Source organism: Polypterus senegalus, chromosome 13, assembly GCF_016835505.1.
Source record: "Polypterus senegalus isolate Bchr_013 chromosome 13, ASM1683550v1, whole genome shotgun sequence".
Lineage (NCBI taxonomy): Eukaryota > Metazoa > Chordata > Cladistia > Polypteriformes > Polypteridae > Polypterus > Polypterus senegalus.
In genome coordinates this window covers 108,396,355-108,419,964 of record NC_053166.1, presented here as the reverse complement: position 1 = coordinate 108,419,964, position 23,610 = coordinate 108,396,355, and the positions used below count along the sequence as shown (strand labels likewise).

Genomic DNA, 23,610 nt, shown 5'->3' with positions numbered 1-23,610 from the left:
AAACAGTAAGACTAAGAACAGTTTACTTCTCAAAAGGGAGGGGCAGGATCGAACCCGTGACCCTTGATTCCAAGCGGGGCTGTATCTATTGAACCACGGAGTCAGTTATAGTAAACTGGTGTCAATGTCGCATGTTAAGGCGGCATTTTCTTTCTGCAGTTATATGTTTGAATAAAAGTGCAATTGTGTTATTCTTGTGAAAATGTTTCTTTGCTATTTGGACTTCAGGCTTCATACATTATATAGTTTATGCCTACATTTTGTCATCTACTACTAGAATATAAAAAAAGTTTCTGTTTTAACAATGTGTTGACACAGATTACTGTAGAAACGGAACAGACATGAAATGCGTGTGTTCCAAACAACGATCTATTATTTCCACTCTAAAACTCCACTTCACTCCCAGATACTCAATCAAGGCATGAGCTGAGAGAAGTTCGTGCACGTTCTAAATTGGTGGGGGATGGAATAGCCGGCTGCTCCGAGCTTCTCTTTATCAGCACATTTAGAGAACAAAGGACGCTGGCGGAGAGGTGTGAAGGGATTTAAGAAGCAGTTTAAGGTGGGACGGAATTACGAGTTTTTTCGTAGGCTCTGGTAATTCTAGTGTTAAGCAATTAATGACAGAATCAAGACTTCAGAGTAGACAATGTTACTCTAATCCAAGATGCAGGAAGTCACCTAAGTATGGACACATTATAGAAGTTTAAATGGCAGCATCATCTACAAACAACACAGGTACAACCTGTACATTATCAGAAAACTCCTAGACAGAAGGTACTCACTTGGTGGAGTTTGAAACATATCTTAAAAACATGAGAAATAGGCCCCTTACCTCTGGCTTATCTCTGTGAGTATTAACTGCTTCGATGTTGAGGAAGAAGGACTCTACTTTGCAACCTATTTGAAAAAGTAAAAAAAAACATACTTAACACTCATGAAATTGACTTAATGTTTATACTCTGTGGAGAACACAACAGAAAGCTATCCAGTTAACTGTAAAATTATTTTTGATTAGAATAGAAAACCTCTGTGAAAGAGACAGGGTTTGGGAGCATGCACTGATACAGCACTTTGCCACACCCACCACACAACAAACCACATCAGGATCTCAATTTAGGACCTGAATGCAGCTGTGCAACGGGTACCACTTCAGTACCACACTAGTTCAATTGGAATGGAACAGTGTGAGGTTTTTTTACAGTGACTTCTGCCATCAACCTCTAAGTTTTCGCTGCAAGCTGAAGGACCTGGTTGCAGGGTTGTATGCATGTTAACATCAAACCCAGTATGGAGCAATTGCAGGTTAAAGGCCTTGCTCAACGATCCAATGGAGTGTAATCAACTCTGGCATTTACAGGATTCAAACCGGCAATTTTCCAATTGCTGTCACAGATACCTAGCCTCAAAGACTTGCAGGGCAGGTTAACTGTCGACTCCAAACTGGCCTGATGTGAGTGTAAAGGTGGTTGTGTGCATGAATTTGCACTGAAATAGCTGGGTGCTGCCTCCAAGGCTGGTTTATGTCTTACTTTCAGTGTTACCAAGATAGGCTCTGCCAGTGACCCTGAACTAGATACATCACCTGCAATAACTGCTAATGTCATACAAATATGGCTTGGCAATATGTTATTATTAGATACCTTTTCTAAATAGAGTTAATTGAACAGTGAATTGTTACTTACGATTGTAATACTTCCAAATAGCACCTTTCTATTTTGGTCTGACCTTCTGAGTACATTTACAGTATATTGCAAGCAATGTATAATTTATGCAACATCTGTTCATATAACCTATTTTGTGTTTTACATAAGAACATAACTTGATGCCATTTTGTTGAAAATGTGAAAATCAATACAATTAAGAAATTATATTTAACAGTAGTGAGAGGTCAGGAGCCCAACTGAAATTATTCGATTAATCAGACAATCCAATGTAAAAAAATACAAGAACAAAATAATAATAATAATAATACATCATTCAATTATTCCTTCTTGAGAAGCCATATTGAAAAAATCTTACCATATGCCACCGGTGTAAGCTTCAATACAGTATGAAGTGGGCACTTAAGATAAGGAAGCTCTTCTAAAATGGACAAAAAAAGTTGAAAGCTTTTATTATTAGTCATCATAAATATGTTTCTAAAACACTGCATATGTTTTTCTTAGAACTATATGACTCAAAATTACGCATTAAAAATTATTTTAAAATGCTTCTGTTCATATTCTGTCAATTTGTCTTTATTTAATAAAACGTTGATCACGAAAAATATATCGTATTTTAAAATGATGTTGCAGACAACATAAATATGCTGCCACTTTTTCATAATCTGCAGTGACTCTTCAATATAAAATAAGTTTTGATATATAATTAACCAAGATGTCACCATGAATTGACTAACTATGCCACATTCACAGAGGCATAGGTGGTCAACAAAGCCTTTGACCGTCCCAGGGCTGCTTGCATGCAAAAAACGTAATATTTTTAAACCACATAATCTAATTCAGGTTTGAGGACAGTGTTTCCTAGCAGCAATGCACGTAGTGCAGGGACCAGCCCTGGATGTGGCACCATTCCATTTTGCGGATTTCTCACTCAAAGCAGAATTGCCATTTAACCTATAATGCTTGTATTTGAAGGTAGAGTTTGGAAAACTGGAGTACTCAGGAAAAACCACTGGGCCTAAGTGGACACCATTGTTATATGCATCCTTGTGAGTGATCTGGAATCAATGGTGACCTTACGAACCTTAAAAGTTCACGCAGCAGTTCCAGGTCCCTTGGCTGAGCATGTGGTGAGGTGCTTTATCAGGTTTGGTTACCTGAAGTCCCTGTCATCCTGAACTTTACAGTATGTCACAAATCCTTCTAACCTTCATGAAACTGCTAGGCTGGCACCCACCCCCGCCCAAACATCTGAGATTACAAATATGTAAGAATCTAGGCCAAATTAATATTCAAACATTTTATTTTATCTTTATCTTATCAAAAAACAAAACACTAGAAAACAGCATTTGTTTTATTTTATTATAAAGTAGACAAATCTAACCCAGCCACAGGGGATGCACAAACCAGTATTTCTTCATGCTGGTCCCAAGCCCAGATAAATGGAGAGTGTTACGTCAGGAAGGGCATCCGGTGTAAAATTTTGCCAAATCAATATTTGGTCAACAATACAGACTTACATACAAATTGATCGAGGCCTGAGCTAACAACGGCCACCACCAGCACTGTTAGCCAACAGGGTGCTGGGGGAAATTGGACTACTGTTGGCTGAAGAAGGAGAAGAAGACGGGGGAGATGTGTCCAGAGGCAGGAGCAGAGGAGGAAGGTAAAGAGAGTGAAACTGAGGGTAGGGACGTTGAATGCTGGCAGTATGATTGGTAAGGGGAGAGAGTTAGCCGATATGATGGATAGAAGGAAGGTTGATGTATTGTGCGTGCAAGAGACTAAAGGATCAGAGCTGGACTCAGATTGTTCTATCATGGTGTGGATTGGAGGAGAAATGGGTTAAGAGTTATTCTGAAGGAACAGTAGGTCAAAAGTGTTTTGGGGGTGAAAAGAATGTCACAGCAATGATTATCAATCTGGAAATTGGAAAGAAGATTTCTGGAGTGAGTTGGATGAAGTGATGGACCCAAGGGGCAGAAAGTGGTGATTTTACTGGATTTTAATGGACATGTTGGTGAAGGAAACAGAGGAGATGATGAGCTGATGGGTAGGTATGGTGTCAAGGAGCGGAATGAAGAAGGTCAGATGATAGTGGATTTTACGAAAAGAATGGGCATGGCTGTGGTGAAAACATATTTTAAGAAGAGGGAGGAACATGTGGTGATGTACAAGAGTGGAGGAAGATGCACACCTTTAGATTATATCCTACACAGAAGAGTCAATCTGAAGGAGACTGAAGACTGCAAAGTGGTGGCAGGGGAAAGTGTAGTTAGGCAACGTTGGATGGTGGTCTGTAGGATGAAGTTGAAGATCAAGAAGAGTAGGAGAATGAAGACAAAGCCAAAGACCAAATGGTGAAAGCTGATAAAAGAAGACTGCAAGGTTAAGTTTAGGGAGGAGACCAGCAGACAGGTGGGCAACTACAGCAGAAGTAATAAGAATGACAGCTAGCAGTGTGCATGGTGTGACATCTGGACAGAGGAAGGAGGAAAAGGAAACCTGGTGTTGGAATGAGGAAGTACAGGAAAGTACACAGAGGTAGAGGATGGTGAAGAAAAGGTGGGATAGTCAGAGAGATGCAGAAAGCAGACAAGAGTATAACAAGATCAGACGTAAGGTGAAGAGAGAGGTGGCGAAGGCTAAAGGAAAGGCATATGAAGAGTTGTATGACAGATTGGACACTAGGGAGGGAGAAAAGGACCTGTACTGATTAGCTAGACAGAGGGACCAAGCTGCGAAAGATATGCAGCAGGTTAGGGTAATAAAGGATAAAGATGGAAACATATTCACAAGCGAGGAGAGTGTGTTGAGCAGATGGAAAGAGTAATTTGAGAGGCTGATAAATGAAGAGAATGAGAGAGAGAGAAGGTTGGATGATGTGGCGATAGTGAATCAGGAAGTGCAACAGATTAGCAAGGAGGAAATAAGGACAGCTATGAAGAGGATGAAGAATGGAAAGGCCATTGGTCCAGATGACATACTTGTGGAAGGATGGAGGTGTTTAGGAGAGATGGCAGTGGAGTTTTAAACCAGATTGTTTAATGGAATCTTGGAAAGTGAGTGGGATGGCTGAGGAGTGGAGAAGAAGTGTACTGGTGCCGATATTTAAGAATAAGGGGGATGTGCAGGACTGTAGTAACTACAGGGGGATAAAATTGATGAGCCACAGCATGACATTATGGGAAAGAGTAGTGGAAGCTAGGTTAAGAAGAGAGGTGAGCAGCAGTATGGTTTCATGCTAAGAAAGAGCACCACATATGCAATGTTTGCTCTGAGGGTGTTGATTGAGAAATACAGTGAAGGCCAGAAGGATTTGCATTGTGTCTTTGTAGACCTGGAGAAAGCATATGACAGGGTGCCTCGAGAGGAGTTGTGGTATTGTATGAGAAAGTTGGGAGTGGCATAGATGTAAGAGTCGTACAGGATATGAACAAGGGAAGTGTGACAGTGGTGAAGACTGCAATAGGAGTGACGGATGCATTCAAGGTGGAGGTGAGATTACATCAGCAATCAGCTCTGAGCCCTTTCTCATTTGCAATGTTGATGGATAGGTTGACAGACGAAATTAGACAGGTGTCCCAGGGGACTATGATGTTTGCTGATGACATTGTGATCTGTAGCGAGAGTAGGGAGCAGGTTGAGGAGACCCTGGAGAGGTGGAGATATGTTCTGGAGAGGAGAGGAATGAAGGCCAGTAGGAACAAGACAGAATACATGTTTCTGAATGAGAGGGAGGTCAGTGGAATATTGAAGATGTTGGGAGTAGAGTTGGCGAAGGTGGATGAGTTTAAATACTTTGGCTCAACAGTAAAGAGTAACAGGGATTGTGGAAGAGAGGTGAAGAATAGAAAGCAAGCAGGGTGGAGTGAGTGGAGAAGAGTGTCAGGAGTGATTTGTGACAGACGGGTATCAGCAAGAGTGAAAGAGAAGATCTACAGGACAGTAGTGAGACCATCCATGTTATATGGGTTGGAGACGGTGGCACTGATCAGAAAGCAGGAGACTGAGCTGGAGGATGCAGAGTTAAAGATGCTAAGATTTGCTTTGGGTGTGACAAGGATGGATAGAATTACAAATGAGTACATTAGAGGGTCAGCTCAGGTTGGAATGTTTGGAGACAAAGTCAGAGAGGTGAGATTGCATTGGTTTGGACATGTGCAGAGGTGAGATGCTGGGTATATTGGGAAAAGGATGTTAAAGATACAGCTGCCAGGCAAGAGGAAAAGAGGAAGGCCTAAGAGAAGATTTATGGATGTGGTGAAAGAGGACATGCAGGTGATGGGTGTAACAGAACAAGATACAGAAGACAGGAAGATATGGAAAAAGATGATCCACTGTGGCAAACCCTAACAGGAGCAGCCGAGAGAAGAAGATGAATCTAACTTCTTTTCTATCTAATGTATATCCTCTCTAATAGTACAACAATAAAGAAAAAAAGATTGTAAAATCCAACAGCACTAACAGAGATTCTACCATTCTCTTATATCTTCAAAATGAAATCCCTAACTTAATTGATCTTTAAGCCATTAAACTGCCAGTTTCTGGTCAAATCCATGATATTTTTTTGTTTTCTTTTTAACAATTCCTAGCCTTTAAAGGGCATTCTGTTCTCAGTCATTTGGTATTCATCATCAGTGCTTCCATTTTTCCTTATCCTTTAATTAACATATAGTACTTTAATAATACATATAAATACATAAAAAAGTAAACTTATTTGTATGATTTCCCTTTTAAATACATTTCACTGTTTCTTATATTAATTTCAGTCACAATTAATCAAATTAAGACAAATACACTGTCATTTTATACCAGTGATATATGTGACTGTAAAGATGAGGATACATTTAGCCTCATCACAGCACTCTTGTAATCAGTTATGCAAGCCCTACTTCCAATTTTTGCACTTTTTGTCAGTTTATTGAATATTCATGCTTTGTGTTGGTGTCATTACTGTAATATTACATGAATGTTTGTTTTTCTTGTTGGAACCTCTATTTTGTGTTAATTTTGTATGGTAATAGCCATGTTGTTTATGCTGATGACACTCATTTCACTCATGACACTAGTCTTGGCATCGCACACTGCCATATTGTGTAACTTCATCACACACTGCATGTTTAAAATTGCAGTGTGGACTTTACCTGAGAATTGGAGTCACATAGAAAACAAAAAAAACCTTTTTTGTGGTTTAATTATGGAAAAGATGTATAGATAACATCTACATTGCTTGATCTTTTTAGATGTTGATTTTCACTTAAGTGAATTAGGTTTTTGACTATTGGTATTTTTGACTTCTCTGACCTTTGGCCTCTTTTGGGTTATTTTTGTTGTTTTTTCCTATTTTTGTAACCATTGGATTTTATCATGATTGCTTTTGTGTTACTATTACTGTTTACTTTTGTCTATCATGGTCCCCACCATTTTACAGATAGCAACACTTTGCCACTGCCATCATGTAGGTTGTCAGGAGGTTGTGCATCATGCCATTACTCCCTGGAAAATATTTAAGATGCCAGTGTGCTACTCCTGCTATTCAAGATTTTGGATTCACAATAAAATAAATGATTGCATGGTTATAAGTGTGTTTGGCTTCAAAGACAACAGGTTTTTTTTGTTTTTCGACAATGATGTTGGTTAACACTTTGGGCTTGGTCTCTTGGTTTTTGGGATTTGATTTCTCAGGTTCATGTATTTTGAGCACAGTTACTGAAATTGATTTAGTCTCTTCCATCTTCTTATTTTTTGAAAATAACTCTCTCTGCCTTTCATCATTCATCGTAGAACAGGCACATCCCTTTGTATTAGTGGGAGTACAAGGCACTTTCAATAAGACTTTAGTGGCAGAACTCATACCTGTATCACCCAGAACAACTTTGGCACATATTTGTATATGTTCTTTGACTTTGATTACTGTCTTTCCCAAATTGGCAAGGCGACAACAGAAAAATATGCATCCTGAAGCTGCGTGAATTCATCATTACCATAAGGGGTTGATGGAATCTGTAAACATTCTTATTTTCTCACTTCCTGTTCATTTTCAAGTAATTTTAGTAATGTCACCATAAACAGCTTCAGATGTGTGCATGGTTTTGTGCTATTTTATTTCCTTATTTACAAGAAAAGTCAACCCACGACAGCCTCTGTGAAGAAGTATGTGAACAAGAATGTATACTTACCTCTGGAAAAATAGTGCCAAAAACTTGTGATAAAATTTATTATTACCAAATTCCTTTTGTTTTTATAAACATACCTCAAAAAGGCAGCAGGAAATGTCTTATGAAAATGAAACTTTAGCCACTTCAAAGAAAAACTGTAAGGCTATTTTTTCATATTTGGAGAAATGCCATTATAGATCCCACATTAAACTGTATGAACAGTAACAATATTTTCAAAATTAATAAAAAAAAAATGCTTCACTTAAGAACGCAATTTCCTGTGAGAAAATAATGAATCCCATTATTGTAACAAAATCACTTTGATTTGAAAAATATCAAGCTTATTTTTTATTGTTGATTCTAAATTGACCATGGGTAGAAATGTAAGTTTGTGGACTGGACACTGTGAAGTACGTGCGCTCTGGGCAGGGTTTGTTCCTGCCTTGCTGTTGATACTATTGGAATAGGCTCTGACTTAAACTGAATTAAGCAACCTTGAGAACACAAGTGATGAAAGCTACAGAGCTGAAACAATGTGTTTTTAATGATCATTTCTATTTTTTTCAGTATGGAATTTAATTTTTCTTTTACTGTCATAAATTCATATGGACAATGAAGCAAGTTCTTAGTGCCACTAGTTTTTACCCACTAGGTGTCAGCACCTGCACAGCTTTCACTGCTAGATAGTTTTCTTCCTTTTTTTTTTGATTCCTAGTCAGTACTGAGTTTCTCTTGGTAAAAGGTTGTGGTGTTTCATAAGGTGCCAATCATTCTATAGTAATAACTAACAAATTTCTGATTAGATTTTTTGAGTAAACAGGTGTTATCCAACAAGTCGATGTAGAGTCTCTACAAATGTAGTGTGCTATCTGGAGGTTCGCTTTTGGCAGTGAAAGAAATCCCTCTGTTGGAATATATTCCCACAGATAGAACTTTTAATAGAACCAGTGGAAAATATCCAGAAAGCTGTGACTAATGAGTTAGCTGACCTTTGAGTTCAATGCTTCCAGTAGGTCAGCATGATACGAGAGTAGCAAATAGTGTATGGACTCCCAAGGTGATGTCACTGATTTAATCCCTCTGAGATTAAATTTAAAGTTGACAATGCTTTAGTGGAAAGCCAGAATGAGGTTCACTGTTGCATCATGTACTTACCACAGAAAGTGATTGACTATAAAGGTAGTAAAAACTGAAGTTAACACTGCATAAATTAAAACGTATTAAATGTTGAAGTACTCAACCAGTAACAAATTTAAACAGTCATGTGTTAGCTGAACTCATGAGGAGCTGGAGAATATTTTGGTAGGATGCATAATGTGCCAGTCCATCACAAGGCAAGTTCACTCAACCATGGATAATTTAGAGCGACCAATCAACCTAACCTGCATGTTTTTGCTGTGTGGGAAGAAACTGGTGTAGTCAAAGAAAGCCCACATTGACACACAGAGAATGTGAAGGCTGCACTCACACAAGGATTATTGAACCCAGGCCTCAGGAGCTGTGATGTTTTAATATTAACTATTGTGAAATAACAAACAAAACAGTTTAGTGTCAGTCAGTCATTATCCAACCCGCTATATCCTAACACAGGGTCACAGGGGTTTGCTGGAGCCAATCCCAGCCAGCACAGGGCACAAGGCAGGAACAAATCCCAAGTTTAGTGTCAACCGTGTAATTAAATGCATATGGGTTACATTTCATTACAATAAGTTTACTCTAAAATTTACATATATCACTAGGAAAGATACAGTTCCATGACAGACTAACCTATTCACCCTCTCAGGTTTTGTAAAATGTTGCATTGTCAAGATACTACTTTTAATTTTGTGTTCAGCTATAGGCCCTATTAGAACATTTCAATGGGATTTAAGGCATGGACTTAACACAAGGACATTCCAAAACATTGCTCTCTGTTGTAAGTGATTTCAAATAAAGTGAGAATTGCTTGCAAGTATCTGGAGATTGTTTTTCGGTTTATTGCACCTTACAGAGTAATTTTAAGCTTTGCTCTTTGAGAGTGATTTTGAGTGGATGATTATTGTCCCATAATTCCATTTAAAGGCTTTCTTGACTATGCTTCATTGACTTTGCTAAATGGTTTATACTAATATATGATTTTGGGAGATTTTTAATCAAGATTTTAAACAAAATTTATGATATTTCTGTAACACAGAACCCAGTCAAATTAGCACTGAATGTTAAAATATCCAACAGCTTTTAGTATCGATGGAATCAATCATTTACCATTCTGAACCTCTTTATATGCAGATTAAAGAAGCAACTAAACTTTGCTGACATTCTCCATTTTATATACCCTTTATGACATATCTCTAAGACAGGAATGAATATCTGATTACATTCTATGCCAAAATATCGAAAGAGATTTCAGAAAATCTGATATTGGCAAATACAATTTGATAGATATATTTTTATTAATTTGTAGACCACATAGATCATCAATAAATATCACCCCACTGGTTGTAGCCTGTACTTCAGACATACCCGCACTTTTGTCAAGGAAGTAAGCCAGAAGACACCTCATGACAGCTTGGTGGCAGATTACTAGGACATTCTCTTGACGCTCCAGCTCCATTATTACTGGTTCCAGCCGCTGAACCAGGTCCTCATAAGACTGAAAAAATCAGTTGATATTGGTAAATAAAAATAAACCATAGGATAGTAAACTCTACATGCATGTCATCTGTATCTTATCATTACAGCTCTACTTTATAGTAGGCAGTGTGGCCCACTGGCTCTTGCGTTACGTGTTTAATTTAAAGATTACTAGTTGAAAACTCCCATTTGATCCAGTGGGTAAAAGTAAGCATGTTTGTACATAAAATCATTTATTGGAAATACACAAAAAATTGCAAAGCCTGTCAGGATGGTTTATCATTGTGGAACACTGCTTTATACAAATAAAAGTTGGCTAGTTGTAAAAAATGTATTGTCATGTAGCCTAATGCTTTTAATGTTGTTGGGTTTTTTTTACCCAATAACTTCAAGAAAATGGAACTGCTTGCTATCTAACATTTGGCTGAAAAACAAAACAAAAAATTAGACTCTCAGTGTGTTGGCATATTTTGCTTGTTTTAGGTTTTGTAAAATATTATTTTGATATCATATACAATTAATTATGTTCAGCAGTTTGCAGTCTAGTAGCATGTTGCTCAATATCATTTTTTAACCTCATTCACTATGTGTATCTAGTGACATTTTGGTTTTTTTTTTTACTTTTATGCTGGCTGTGCTGCTGTGTCCAGAACACAAGTCTATAGTAGCTAGGGTGTTTAACAGACATTATTATGCTTTCATGTGTGTTTTAATGTGTACATATTTGAGATGATCTTCAACTCTGCATTTGCCAGCTTGAAAGAGCATACGCAGCACTCCTCCTTAGAACTTGATCTGTTTCATTTCTGTGGTAACAGGAAGTCATTTGTTTATAGTGTAACATAATTCTTTACTTTAAATCTTAAATTACACATAGACAGTTAGGTATACTGTACTTAAAAAGGACAAAATAGAACTGATAATAATGTCATCAAGGTAACAGTAAAATTTAAAATAAATCATAAACTTAAAATGAAAATATATTAATACATTCCGAAAACTAGTTTCCCTAGCAGTTTCTTTCCAATGGTTTTTGAATACTGTTTGTCCCTGATTTTGCCCCACTGTTTTGGTTGCCAGTCTTAGAGATTCCCATGTACAAGCACTGCTCAGTCCTGACTAGTCTTTTTTGAAGCCATTAACCTTCCACCTCATTCAGATATGAATTAAAGTAATTGTTTACTTCAGCCACAGTCTTGAGCCTTTTTCTTTATTCGATTTTATCATGGTGTGTAGAAAAATGAGACATCAGGCAGGCGAGATTCTTTTCTGTTTGCAATGTCCAAAACACCCACATTCCTTATGCCTGATTGCTGCATTTTTAAATTGTACTTCTGTATGAGCATTCATTAGTTGTCAGCTCTCATGCACACACAGACCACCCCTATGACTAAAAAAAAAATCAAACCTGTCAGATTTTATCGTAGTGAGTCACAGACTAGTTGGAGTGATTTGAAGTGGTGAAACAAATTGGTAACTGCACTGCTGCAACAAAATTCGAAGTTTCTGAGAAACTGGTGCAAGATTGGAGGAAGCAAGAACATGTAAAAAAAAAAATGAAGTGCTGCATTTCTGAACGAGTGTATAAGTCAGGGTCTGATTTTATGATCGATTTTTTGGGTTTCACGACTTGACTTATATGCGAGTATAAACGGTACATAACACAGATATACTAGCAATAGAATCCTAATTTGAAGATAAGTCTTAAACTGCATGGTCCCTAGTCATGTTGCTAATTATCATTAATCATATTAAAAATAATACATAAAGCCAAAACATTTCTGTGAATTTTTTGCTGTAAATAGACTAAATGTTTGACCTAATTTATTTCACTTGTCTTTGTATGAAATGTTTTATAATCTTGCTATCTATTATTTTTGTAACATTACATTTAATGGTGCAGACTATAAATTCATTTATGTATATATTAAACTAAGATTTATTTATTGTTTCATTTCTTGTAGCCCCTTCCAAACTCATTTGTCTATTAACTTTTCCTTTTTGTTTGATTTTGTAATGTTTTTCTGCGTAATGTTTTTCTGTTTTTTCAGGATGGTAGTTGTTTAAGATGAGTGCCTTATGATAAGAAAAAATATGTAGAGATGGTAAATAAGGTGAAGAAAGATTTATTTATTGTTACCTTTTTAAGATACTACACTTGCCATCTCCTATACTTATCAATGCTCCTATCTACATATCTAACTTGCCTTGTTTATTTTCTTTGTGTTTTTTTTTTTTCCTTATTCCTTCCTCATCGAAATGGATCAAGTATTCACATTAAATTAAAATTAATGTTAAGTATCTAGGCTCCAGAAATTAGATGGGCCATAACTTCAACTCACTCTTTTTGTTCCTTGTTACATTTCCACTGTTAAGTTAACAGTAAGAGGTTGTTGTACAGTGTTAGCCATTATGGATACAATGAGAAGTCAAGCAAGATCACACCTTTTATTGGCTAACGGAACTGATTACAATATGCAAGGTATCGAGGCAACTGAGGCTCCTTCAGTTACCTCGAAAGCTTGCATATTGTAATCAGTTCAGTTAGCCAATAAAAGGTGTAATCTTGCTTAACTTCTCACTGCACTGTTATGTTTATACATGTTGCTGTACAAATTCATGCAATACATTGTTTATGTAAAAAATAAGCTCTTGTGATAGTGATTTGACTGAGATATAACGTGTTCTCTCACAAATGATGACAGAGTATCCGATAGCTAGCAAAATGTAGTCCAACAACTTCTTCTCAGTCAGGGCAGTATTGCCCTGCTTATGGATTTAAAGATGGTAATGGCTCCGCTGCTTTTTCTTTTCCTAGTTCTAATCACTAGTAATGACCATAGCATAGTAATAGTGCTGCATTTTAAAGGTTACTAAATGTTTAAAAACCTCTCCGACATTTAGCCCACAGAATACAATATGTGAAAAACATAATGCTTAAGTTTTTTTTTAAGCTATATGAAATGTATTCTTGGACAGTGAGTAAATTACCTATATATACCTTTGTTGAATTAGTCGTGATTTAACTTAGTTGTGTAAGTAAAATAAAGGAAACACCCTGGAGACAGAGGAGAAGTGCTGCTCCTATGATGTTTACTGGCTTCTCTATCTCAGTGGTGTTTCCAGCTTTATGTAGCTTTTGCTGTCACAATGAAGACCAGTCTGAGTCCTTTGTTCTTGATAATAGTAACTGCACAGTAACTTTGCCTTACAAAGCACACTTCTACTGTATTTCCATTGAAGGAGAGTTATCTCTATTTGTAGTGTGCAATGTTCCGAGATCCAATGTGAACAGTGCTATGCAAAATTATGGCAACTTAAATTATGGTGTCCTTTTGTTCAATTTCAGTACTGTACAGTACAGAAATACAGTGACAGAAGTGTGCACTATAATGCTTTAGTAAGATTCCATGAAACAAAAACTAGTATGAAATGATAATAATATCATAATAATTGCATGCATTGCATTTATTTATCATAAACAACTTTTAATATTGTGTTCCATTTTTTATTATAATTTAATTTAATTTTTGTTTCACTTCATGTGGGATCTTGGAGCCTATCCCAGCTAGCATGGTTCAAGGCAGGAACAATCTGTGGACAGGGCACCAGTCCATCACAGGGTGAACACACACTCACGCACACACCAACCACACACTAGGGCCAATCCACCAACTTACATGTCTTTCCACTGTGGGAGGAAACCAGAGTACCTAGAGGAAACCCACACAGAGAAAAGGAGAACATGCAAACTCCTCACAAAAATCCAATATATTAGAGCAAAAAAACAAAAATAGAAAATCCTTAACAGTTCTAAAGTTCACTTTTATAATCAAAGGTAGAGATTATTTTTAAAGAACAGATAGAAAGAGGAAATCCAAACCAGTGTCACATATAACAAGCAAACAGAATATAGTTACATTTCATGATTTTATAAAGATGCATCCATCTATTAATTTACTTGCAAACTTCAATATTGTATTTCAAAATCATAAGTACTGCAGTCTACCACTGCCACGTCATTTTGTGTGTATTCATATTTTAATCTTTGCCTGCTACCTGATTCAATAGTAATCACTGAAATATTAGGATTTGTTCTAGCACTTATTTTATTATTTATTGTAAATACTTACATAATCAACAAATGTAATATGAAGCTGTAATGAATTAGGTTCCCCTAGTTTAATCTGTATACCCCAAAAGTACACAACTAAAGGAATTAAGCTGTGTAACTAATACAGCACAATTAAATTCAATAAAATGAACAGAGTTTTATTTTAAGGAGTCATTTTCAAGAAACTCTCAGGGAGACTGTCTATGGGCTGCCTGAATGCGCGATACCCAGGCGCCAGTGAGCAAGGTCATGTAAACAAACCACATCAAAATGTTAATGTTAAGAAGTACTACATTATGTTTATGCCACCCCTTTAACTTTAGCATTAGTTATATCTAGACAACAAATTTGAATAGTTAAAAATGACTGTGGGAACAAACACCTTTTACTTGAGATGATAATCATTATACCAGTTACATGTGAATAGTAATACATTGTAATTATTAACTTTGCTTTGTTATAAATGGTGACATTTCTTAATGCGGCTCTAGCATGTTTTATGCTATTCAAAACATTTCATTTTCATTTTTTGATTACTGACTAAGATCTGAAAGTGACTTACAAAACATTTGAGAATAAATAGAACAGAGTAAAACAATGAATCTGAATAAAAATGCATCCATCTGCTTCTAACAACAAGTTATTCATACAGAACTTTGGGTCATGACTGGAAGCCGGTTAATAACACATTCAACATAAATTATCACAAACAACTTTCACCCAAAAAGAAACTGTTATTATCTGGAGTCAGTTGCTAAGCAACATTTGCAAAGCAGCACAGAGTGTGCTTCTGACTAACGGTAATTAGAAGAAGAACACCCTGACAAGCAGGGCTGCTCTGATTTAGTGGTCACAAAAAATATGTAATAAGATCTGCTGCTTTTATATTGTAAAATGATGCTCTACTTAGCATCTTTCTATTATGCTTTTGAATGTTAAATGTAATTAATAATTCATCTTATACCATAATATTGACTGGGTTTGTAATGGGTGTTATGATGGCTTTGATATAAAAAACTTTATATAAAATAAAGATTAATGAAAATAACTAGCATTTGTAGTACCAGTCATCTTTCTCTTATTGGTATTTTCATTCACATGCATTTTAGTTTTCTTTCTATTATTAATACTTGTAATACCCGGTACCTATGCTGCCTGACTGGTACTATGTGCTGTCATAAGCACTATTATAGCATAACATACCATTCTCAAACCCATTAACCTAAAGCAGGGTCCAGAGAGTCCAGAGCCCATCCCAGCAGGAAACCACTCTGGATGGTCAAATGCAAGCTCCAATCTCTTCTTCTTATTATTATTAGTATTATATTGCAGAGTCTTTTACTTTTTTGTATTTTTTAACTGAACAGTTAGTTCTATCCAGGGTACTGACAAATTAAGTTGTGAGTAAATCTATCTGACTTTATATAGAGGTTAGAATCTTCTTTACTATGTTGCAGACTGTATGGGGGGCATTCAGTCCAGGTGCAAAGTTAATCAGCTTAAAACATTCCTGTTAGTAAAGTAAATAATTCAGAAAATGATTCTCAAACCACACAGCTTGCTGAAGTTTGTGCTTAAATTATGCTTGTACCCATCTCTAAAGCAGATTCTATATCTCTTTCTTTTGTAGGTCAATGATCAGACTAACCCAAGCTTTTGGAAAGTAAGTGCTTGGAAAATGGACAGAGAATGGATGTAGATATGCAGTACGAGTGTATTATATGTTCTATTCCTACATCATGTTTTCTTTTTATAATTTTAGGCAAAACACCAACTACAATTACACTGTACTACATATAATAGTTACACTTCAGTTTGGTAATTTTTTTATATAATGGCACAACACATATGAACTGTCAGTTGTAAGGCATCTCTACAGCCTTATAACTTGCAATGTCCCTCTAAACACACCTACTAATAAGGTCATATATAATCAGGCATTTCTTTGAAGTCAGACTGCCATACTCTTAGTATTTTAAATACAACCTATCCAGAAGAAAATTGGGCTACCTGTTCAAAAAACCACATATGTGTAATCTCTTAAAGCTTATCAATTATTGTACCACTAAAATGAATATTTGAAGAAGGCTCCCATTGAGAAGATACTGTAACTGCAAAGAGCCTCATCAGGTAAAGTTAGTAAATTTGGTAGGGACCTCAGACCACTCCTTCATGCAGAACATTTCAAGATCCTTGGTAGTTTAAGTTTCTTGTGGAAACCCTCTTGCATTCCGACCACAGATCTACAATAGTATTCAAGTCTGGAGACAGAGATGGCCATTGCAAACCACTGACTTTGTGATCCTACATATCCTTCCTATCAAGGATATTGAAATGTCCTTTATGGAGGAGTTGTCAAAGTGGATGTAGGAATGCCAGTAATTTTGAAACCCTTTTTTTAATTCAGAAAAATGCAGTAATCAATAGAATGCTTAATGCTTGAAAAATTGAGGTACAAAATAAAATGATACTGTTTTCTCATATGTTTCAGCCCAAAATATGACTCACTGTATATTTATTTTATGAAGGCTGCCAATGTTCATGTTGTTTGTACGTGTTTAACATAAGTTAAATGTATTAACGGTTTAGTGTTTCACCAAAAAGAATTATTTAATAATTAACTGGCGTTTTTTTTCAATTTTGTGATTTTGGAAGAATTAAATTAAGATTATTTTTTATTTTGTCGTAGTCCATATGATTGAAAAATAGAACATATCTAATAAACTTTCTGTGGTTTATCATTCGATAAAATAGTTCAGCTGTTTAATAAGGTAATTTTGTTAATTATTTGTATTGTTGTCTATGTGTATATTAAGAGTAATATATGTTTATTGCTTTGATGTAATTTTTAGATATAACCTTAATGCTTCTTTTCAACAATTTCTTATGCAATTGTCAAGTGTAGGCCAGAGCCTGCAGGGTACTCAAAACTATGAGGGGTTTAGTGGGAGAATTGTAGTCAAAAGTATTGTCAAGTAAAGCAAGTGGGGCAGGGCCCCTAGTACATGGTATAATGGAATTCAATTGAGATTTGTATTGATCTTTATTTTTCAGTTTTAGCAAATTGTAGTGTAGGTTACTCTGACCAGTTGTGTAGGAGCCCCACCATCAAAATTAACAACATGCTGTGCAGTCCTATTTACCTCGCCCTTTGGGTAACGGTAGCGGTACTTGTCCTGGTCTCGCAAGGCAAACTCTAGTGGGTAGTTTTCCTGGATTTCTTCATAAGCCATTTCTTCACACACTCCCTAACGGTAAGAAAAGGACACAGGGAAAGGTTGTTGACTATGGAAGCAAATGAAAAAGAAAAAACATACAAAGATCACCTCAAAACACAATGGAGAAAATGTGAATGTCTCAAATAAAGAAATTTAAAAGAACAGTATATTAGTTAAAAAGCTAAAATTGAGTGGCAATTTAATGGGAAATATTATTTTACTCTAGAAAAAAGGCAGAAGACAAGAAATGAAATACTATTATGAACACAACAACACGTTTTCAATCCTCCTTAATCCAAGTCAGGGTTATTGGGGGTGGAACCTATCTCATGCATGAGGCAACAACCATCTTTATATAGGGGACCAGTCAATGCGAACTCCACACACAAACAGTGAGCAGGTTCGGGATTTGAACAAAGGACACAAAAAAAAAGGATAAATAAAACTGTTCATGCACCACATGCCATACCAAGATCCTTTAAAAATCTCAAAATACATTAAAACTAGGTGTGTGCAACTTAGCCTTTTTTAATATGGATGATTCATTCACAATATAAAATTCCTCATGTTCCTGAGTGACCACAATTCTACAAACCATGGAAGAACAGTGCAAAAAGGCAGAAAACAAAACTTAAGTGAATGTGAACTTGAGGTATTTATGCCTGAAGTGGTGAACTGCAGAAACATTCCTGTTGTAGGTCTCTCTACAGATGTCACAAACTAAAAGAAATAACCAAGAATGGGAGTAACTGAGTGGAGAGAGCAATAGCAATGTGCCATCATGCAGTGCCCAGACTGCTGCCAGTTAACATTATAAACTCACACAGGCTGTATGTGCAAGTTCTTAATGAGGTTGTAAAATATAAAATCATTCTGTCAAGTAAATGTCAACATTGCAATACTAGCCTGTTTACATTCAATGTACAACATTCAAATATCTTTGAATTGCCATTGTGCTGATATCCTGAGGCATCCATGTTTCATAATGTGTGGTACTGCACAAGCCATCACAATGAGGCAAACCTTTGTGCTACTGTAGAGTAGTGTGCTGCCCAAAGAATCTAAACACTGCCATATACTGTTCAATGAACCAATTGTCTGTTCAAACCCCAAATCATTATATCTCTTTCTTGTAAGATTATACAAAAAGAAAGAAAGATTATAAAAAAAGTAGAAAAAATACTAAATTTAATTGCATTCCTATCAATTAGACTTACTTACCAAAAAGAATACCAACACACATAGCATGACCCTGAAGTCAGCTTCACATGGTACTATTTAATAAAATGAAGGAACTGTGGATTGAGCCAGGCTTATATTACAATATTAGTAACACACATCTGAGCATCACATTTTAGTTGTGTATCAGTTTATTTTGTGATGGTGCCTTTATTGTAATATATAGGCAATCACTGCAAATTGCATTTTGATATCAGCTTGCTCATCCTGACAATATGGATATCGCATGTATCTGGTTAGTATTTTAAGTATTCCATCCCATAAGCATGGCATTACATGGCTTAGGGATAACAGCAAGATTTCTGATCGGTCAGCCAGTTCACACTGAACAGCACCTGTCACTGATTACCCTATGGTTGTTATAACCCATAACGGAATGTGGATTGCATGATTTCTGCATGATGGTCTCTGTAATATTGGCTTCAATTCAGCACACACCTCCAAGAGAACAACTATAGGAAATCAAAATTGGCTTAACAGTCAGTCTTCACTATGAGCCAAAAAATCATTGCAATCCCTGAAAATGTGCTTTAGCCTGCCTTTGACAATATCCTCCAAAAAACCTAATGCTGCAATTGCCAGTTTTGATAAACAACACACAGCACACCGTTTTATAGACAAAATAGACAGGCTACACACTAAAAGTAATTAACATTAAGCATATGCATTAAGTGATATAATCAACACTGAAGATTACTCTATTAAGATAACATATCAATTACCTGCAAAAGAATTAGTTCTAAAACACTGGAATATGACTGACACCTGATGCATCATTGAAATGAGCAATGAAATGTGATTTTCTGTTTTTTTTTTTGCTGTCCTGCTGCCTGGGGTTACTAAGATGACAGCACCAAAAAGTCTGCATAGGAGTTACAGATTGCATTGAAACTTGCTGTAACTTTAAGATAATTTCCACAGCAAATGTGTTTTATAAATTCTGACTTTTGCGCAAGAAATGACTGTGAGCATGTTTTATATGTGAGGTCCCTGAAGATTAAATTAAGTAGTTAGGATATTTAAAAGTGACAAAAAACAATACATTCTTAACAAATGGCATTATTATCCTACAAATTAATCAAGATTTTTCTTACCTTCTCAAACTTAAACAAACAAGATAAAATAAGAAAACTTTGCATTGATTGTAATATTATTATTTTTTTAAATTTTATTAATTTTATTGCAATCATTCCATACAAATCAATCAATTTTTACAAAAAGTAAAATTAGGAACAAGTCGACCCCCACCCCTGAGAGAGAGAGCAAGGCAAATGGCGTAAAATTTAAGGCTTGTAAAAATACCTAAATTAACGTTTGATAAGCCAATAGAGTTAAAAGTAGAATACAAAGAAATACTGAAATAATTGCTTCCTTTGTGCTTTAAGAGCTTATTTTAAAATATTACTGATTAGATCCTGCCATGTTTTGAAAAAAATCTGTACAGATCCTCTAACTGAGTATTTGATTTTTTCCAATTAAAAATAGTATAACACATCAGTTTCCCACTGACTTAAAAGAGGAGAGTTTGGATTCTTTCAGTTTAGCAAAGTAAGTCTGCGTGCCAAAAGTGTAGTGAATGCAATCCCAGTTTGTTTGTCCTTCTCCACTTTAAACCCATCTGGAAGAACCCCAAACACAGCTGTTAATGGGTTAGGAGGGATTGTGAGTCCAAGGCTGTCTGAAAGGTAATTAAAAATTTTGGTCCAGAATAATGTTAATTTGGTGCAGGCCCAGAACAAGTGACCCAGTGAGGCTGGGACTTGATTGCAGCGTTCGCAGGTTGGATCCTGCCCTGGAAACATTTTGAGAGTTTTAGGCAGACAGATGTGCTCGATATATAATTTTGAGTTGTATAATTGTATGCTTTGCGCATATGGAGCTCGAGTTAATTCTCTGCATTGCTACTTTCCACTCCTTTTCTGATATATTAATTGAGAGATCTTTTTCCCAGTGACCTCTTGGATCTTTGAAAGGGAGGGGCTGTAAAATTCTCTCTTGATTCACTAACACAATGTCTTACTTGTATCTCTGAATGGATGAATAGTAACTTTCTCAAGTTAAATAAAGAGAAAACTGAAATCTTAGTGATTAGCAATAATGGATACAATGAGGCTATTAGAAATAAACTGGATACATTAGAATTAAAAGTCAAGACGGAGGTAAAAGCTTAGGGGTAATTGTTGACTGTAATCTGAATTTTAAATTGCATATTAATCAGATCACTAGGTCAGCATTTTTTCACTTAAGAAACATAGCTAAAGTTAGACCTCTTATATCACTGAAAGATGCTGAGAAATTAGTTCACGCTTTTGTTTTCAGTCGACTAGATTACTGTAACACACTCCTCTCAGGACTACCCAAAAAAGATATAAATCATTTGCAACTAGTGCAGAATGCAGCTGCTAGAATCCTAACTGGGTAAAGAATCCAAGCACATCTCTCCAGTTTTGATGTCACTACACTGGTTACCTGTGTCATTCAGGATTGACTTTAAAATTCTGCTTATGGTTTATAAAGCCTTAAATAATCTCGCTCCATCTTATATATCGGAATGTCTGACACATTATATTCCAAATCGTAACCTTAGATCTTCAAATGAGTGTCTCCTTAGAATTCCAAGAGCAAAACTTAAAAAAAGTGATGAGGCGGCCTTCTGCTGCTATGCACCTAAAATCTGGAATAGCCTGCCAATAGGAATTTGCCAGGCTAATACAGTAGAGCACTTTAAAACACTGCTGAAAACACATTATTTTAACATGGCCTTTTTATAACTTCACTTTAACTTAATCTTGATAATCTGTATGTTCAATTCATCATAATAACTATTCATGGTGGCTCTAAAATCCGTACTGACCCCTACTCTCTCTTCTGTTTCTTTTTCCGGTTTCTCCGTGGTGGTGGCCTGCGCCACCACCACCTACTCAAAGCATCAAAATGTTCCAACAATTATGGATGGATCAAAAGCCAGAAGTCTACGTGACCATCGTCATCAAATCCTTCCGTGATAACCCTAAATCCAAAGTGGACTGTTTCATTTATGTTAGGTAGAATGCCCAGAGGGGACTGGGCAGTCTAATGGTCTGGAATCCCTACAGATTTTATTTTTTTCTCCAGCCGTTTGGAGTTTTTTTTTTGTTTTTTCTGTCCACCCTGGCCATTGGACCTTACTCTTATTCTATGTTAATTAATGTTGACTTGTTTTATTTTCTTACTGTGTCTTTTATTTTTCTATTCTTCATTATGTACAGCACTTTGAGCTACTTTTTGTATGAAAATGTGCTATATAAATAAATGTTGTTGTTGTTGTTGTTGTTGTAAAATGATTTTATATATTGCAGAGATGGTGTCTGAGTCCTTGAGATTGAGCAATATTTTTTCCAGCATGAATGAGGGTGCAAGATGAGGAAAATCAGGAAAGTTCTGTTTAACAAAGTTCCTAATTTGAAGATAATGAAAGAAATGTGTAGCTGGAATGTTAAATTTGGAATGTAATTGTTCATAGGATGCAAAGACGTTGTCTATATAAAGATCTCTAAGCAAGTTAATCCCAAATTTTTTCCAGATATTAAAAACTGCATATGTTTGTGAAGGTTGAAAGAGGTTGTTAATTGTAATATTAGAGCATTTAAAAAGATAAAGGACTTGATAAATTTAAGCTCAGTTTTTGAAGCTCACCTACCGCATCAATCTCATTGAGGGCCTTCCACTGCTCATAAGGCACACCCAGGGCTTCAGCAGTTTGAATAGTTCGTTTCATGTGGCTTGTCCACACCTTTAGGTCTTGAATGGCCTGATCCCGCATAAAGAGTCCCAATTCACTAGCAAACTATAAGAAAGAATGCATTATTTAGGTAAAAATAACTAAAACTAATTAATTAAATTCAATTTAAAAATCATTCGTATAGACAGCCTAGTGGGTGGCACGGTGGCGCAGTGGTAGCGCTGCTGCCTCGCAGTTAGGAGACCCGGTTCGCTTCCAGGTCCTCCCTGCGTGGAGTTTGCATGTTCTCCCCGTGTCTGTGTGGGTTTCCTCTGGGCGCTCCGGTTTCCTCCCACAATCCAAAGACATGCAGGTTAGGTGGATTGGCAATTCTAAATTGGCCCTAGTGTGCGCTTGGTGTTTGTGTGTGTCCTGCGGTGGGTTGGCACCCTGCCCTGTGTTGGCTGGGATTGGCTCCAGCAGACCCCCGTGACCCTATTCGGATTCAGCGGGTTAGAAAATGGATGGATGGATAGACAGCCTATCCCTCAAACCATTTTCTAAATCCACTTTATAAAGCAAAGATGCCTATTGCAGCAAAGCTAGTTACAATTCAAGTATCAACCTTAGACAAAATGCAGTCCAGCATGAGACACACTAAAGCTGACATGACTAGTATAGCTTGCATGCCTTTTAACTGTAGAGAGGTACATACTTTACGTTTAGCATAAGCAGATATAAAAAGTAATAATAATTTAAAATGTTGAATATCTGCAGCTTTTGTGATTAAACTATGCAAACATCAATTTGAAAGTTCGGGTTAATCAGATTAATTTGGCAGCCATGTAAGCTTATAATTCCTAAACAAGTGTCCCTGAGGAAAGGAAGTGTATAGATGAAC

At 36.3% G+C, this 23,610-nt stretch overlaps 1 protein-coding gene across 4 annotated transcripts in view; it reads right to left on the bottom strand.

The window, feature by feature from the left end:
- Positions 1–23,610, bottom strand: part of LOC120543396 (6-phosphofructo-2-kinase/fructose-2,6-bisphosphatase-like) — a 74,880-nt gene that overhangs the window by 10,998 nt on the left and 40,272 nt on the right. For 3 of the 4 annotated variants that reach the window (XM_039776475.1, XM_039776476.1, XM_039776474.1), the window contains exons 9-13: positions 22,689–22,835; positions 17,696–17,800; positions 10,328–10,457; positions 2,023–2,085; positions 836–900 (exon numbers count right to left, since the gene is read on the bottom strand). In XM_039776475.1, coding sequence (XP_039632409.1) covers positions 836–900; positions 2,023–2,085; positions 10,328–10,457; positions 17,696–17,800; positions 22,689–22,835 — 510 coding nt within the window. The remainder of the gene's footprint in view (positions 1–835; positions 901–2,022; positions 2,086–10,327; positions 10,458–17,695; positions 17,801–22,688; positions 22,836–23,610) is intronic. The other variant, XM_039776477.1, reaches the window with a different exon arrangement.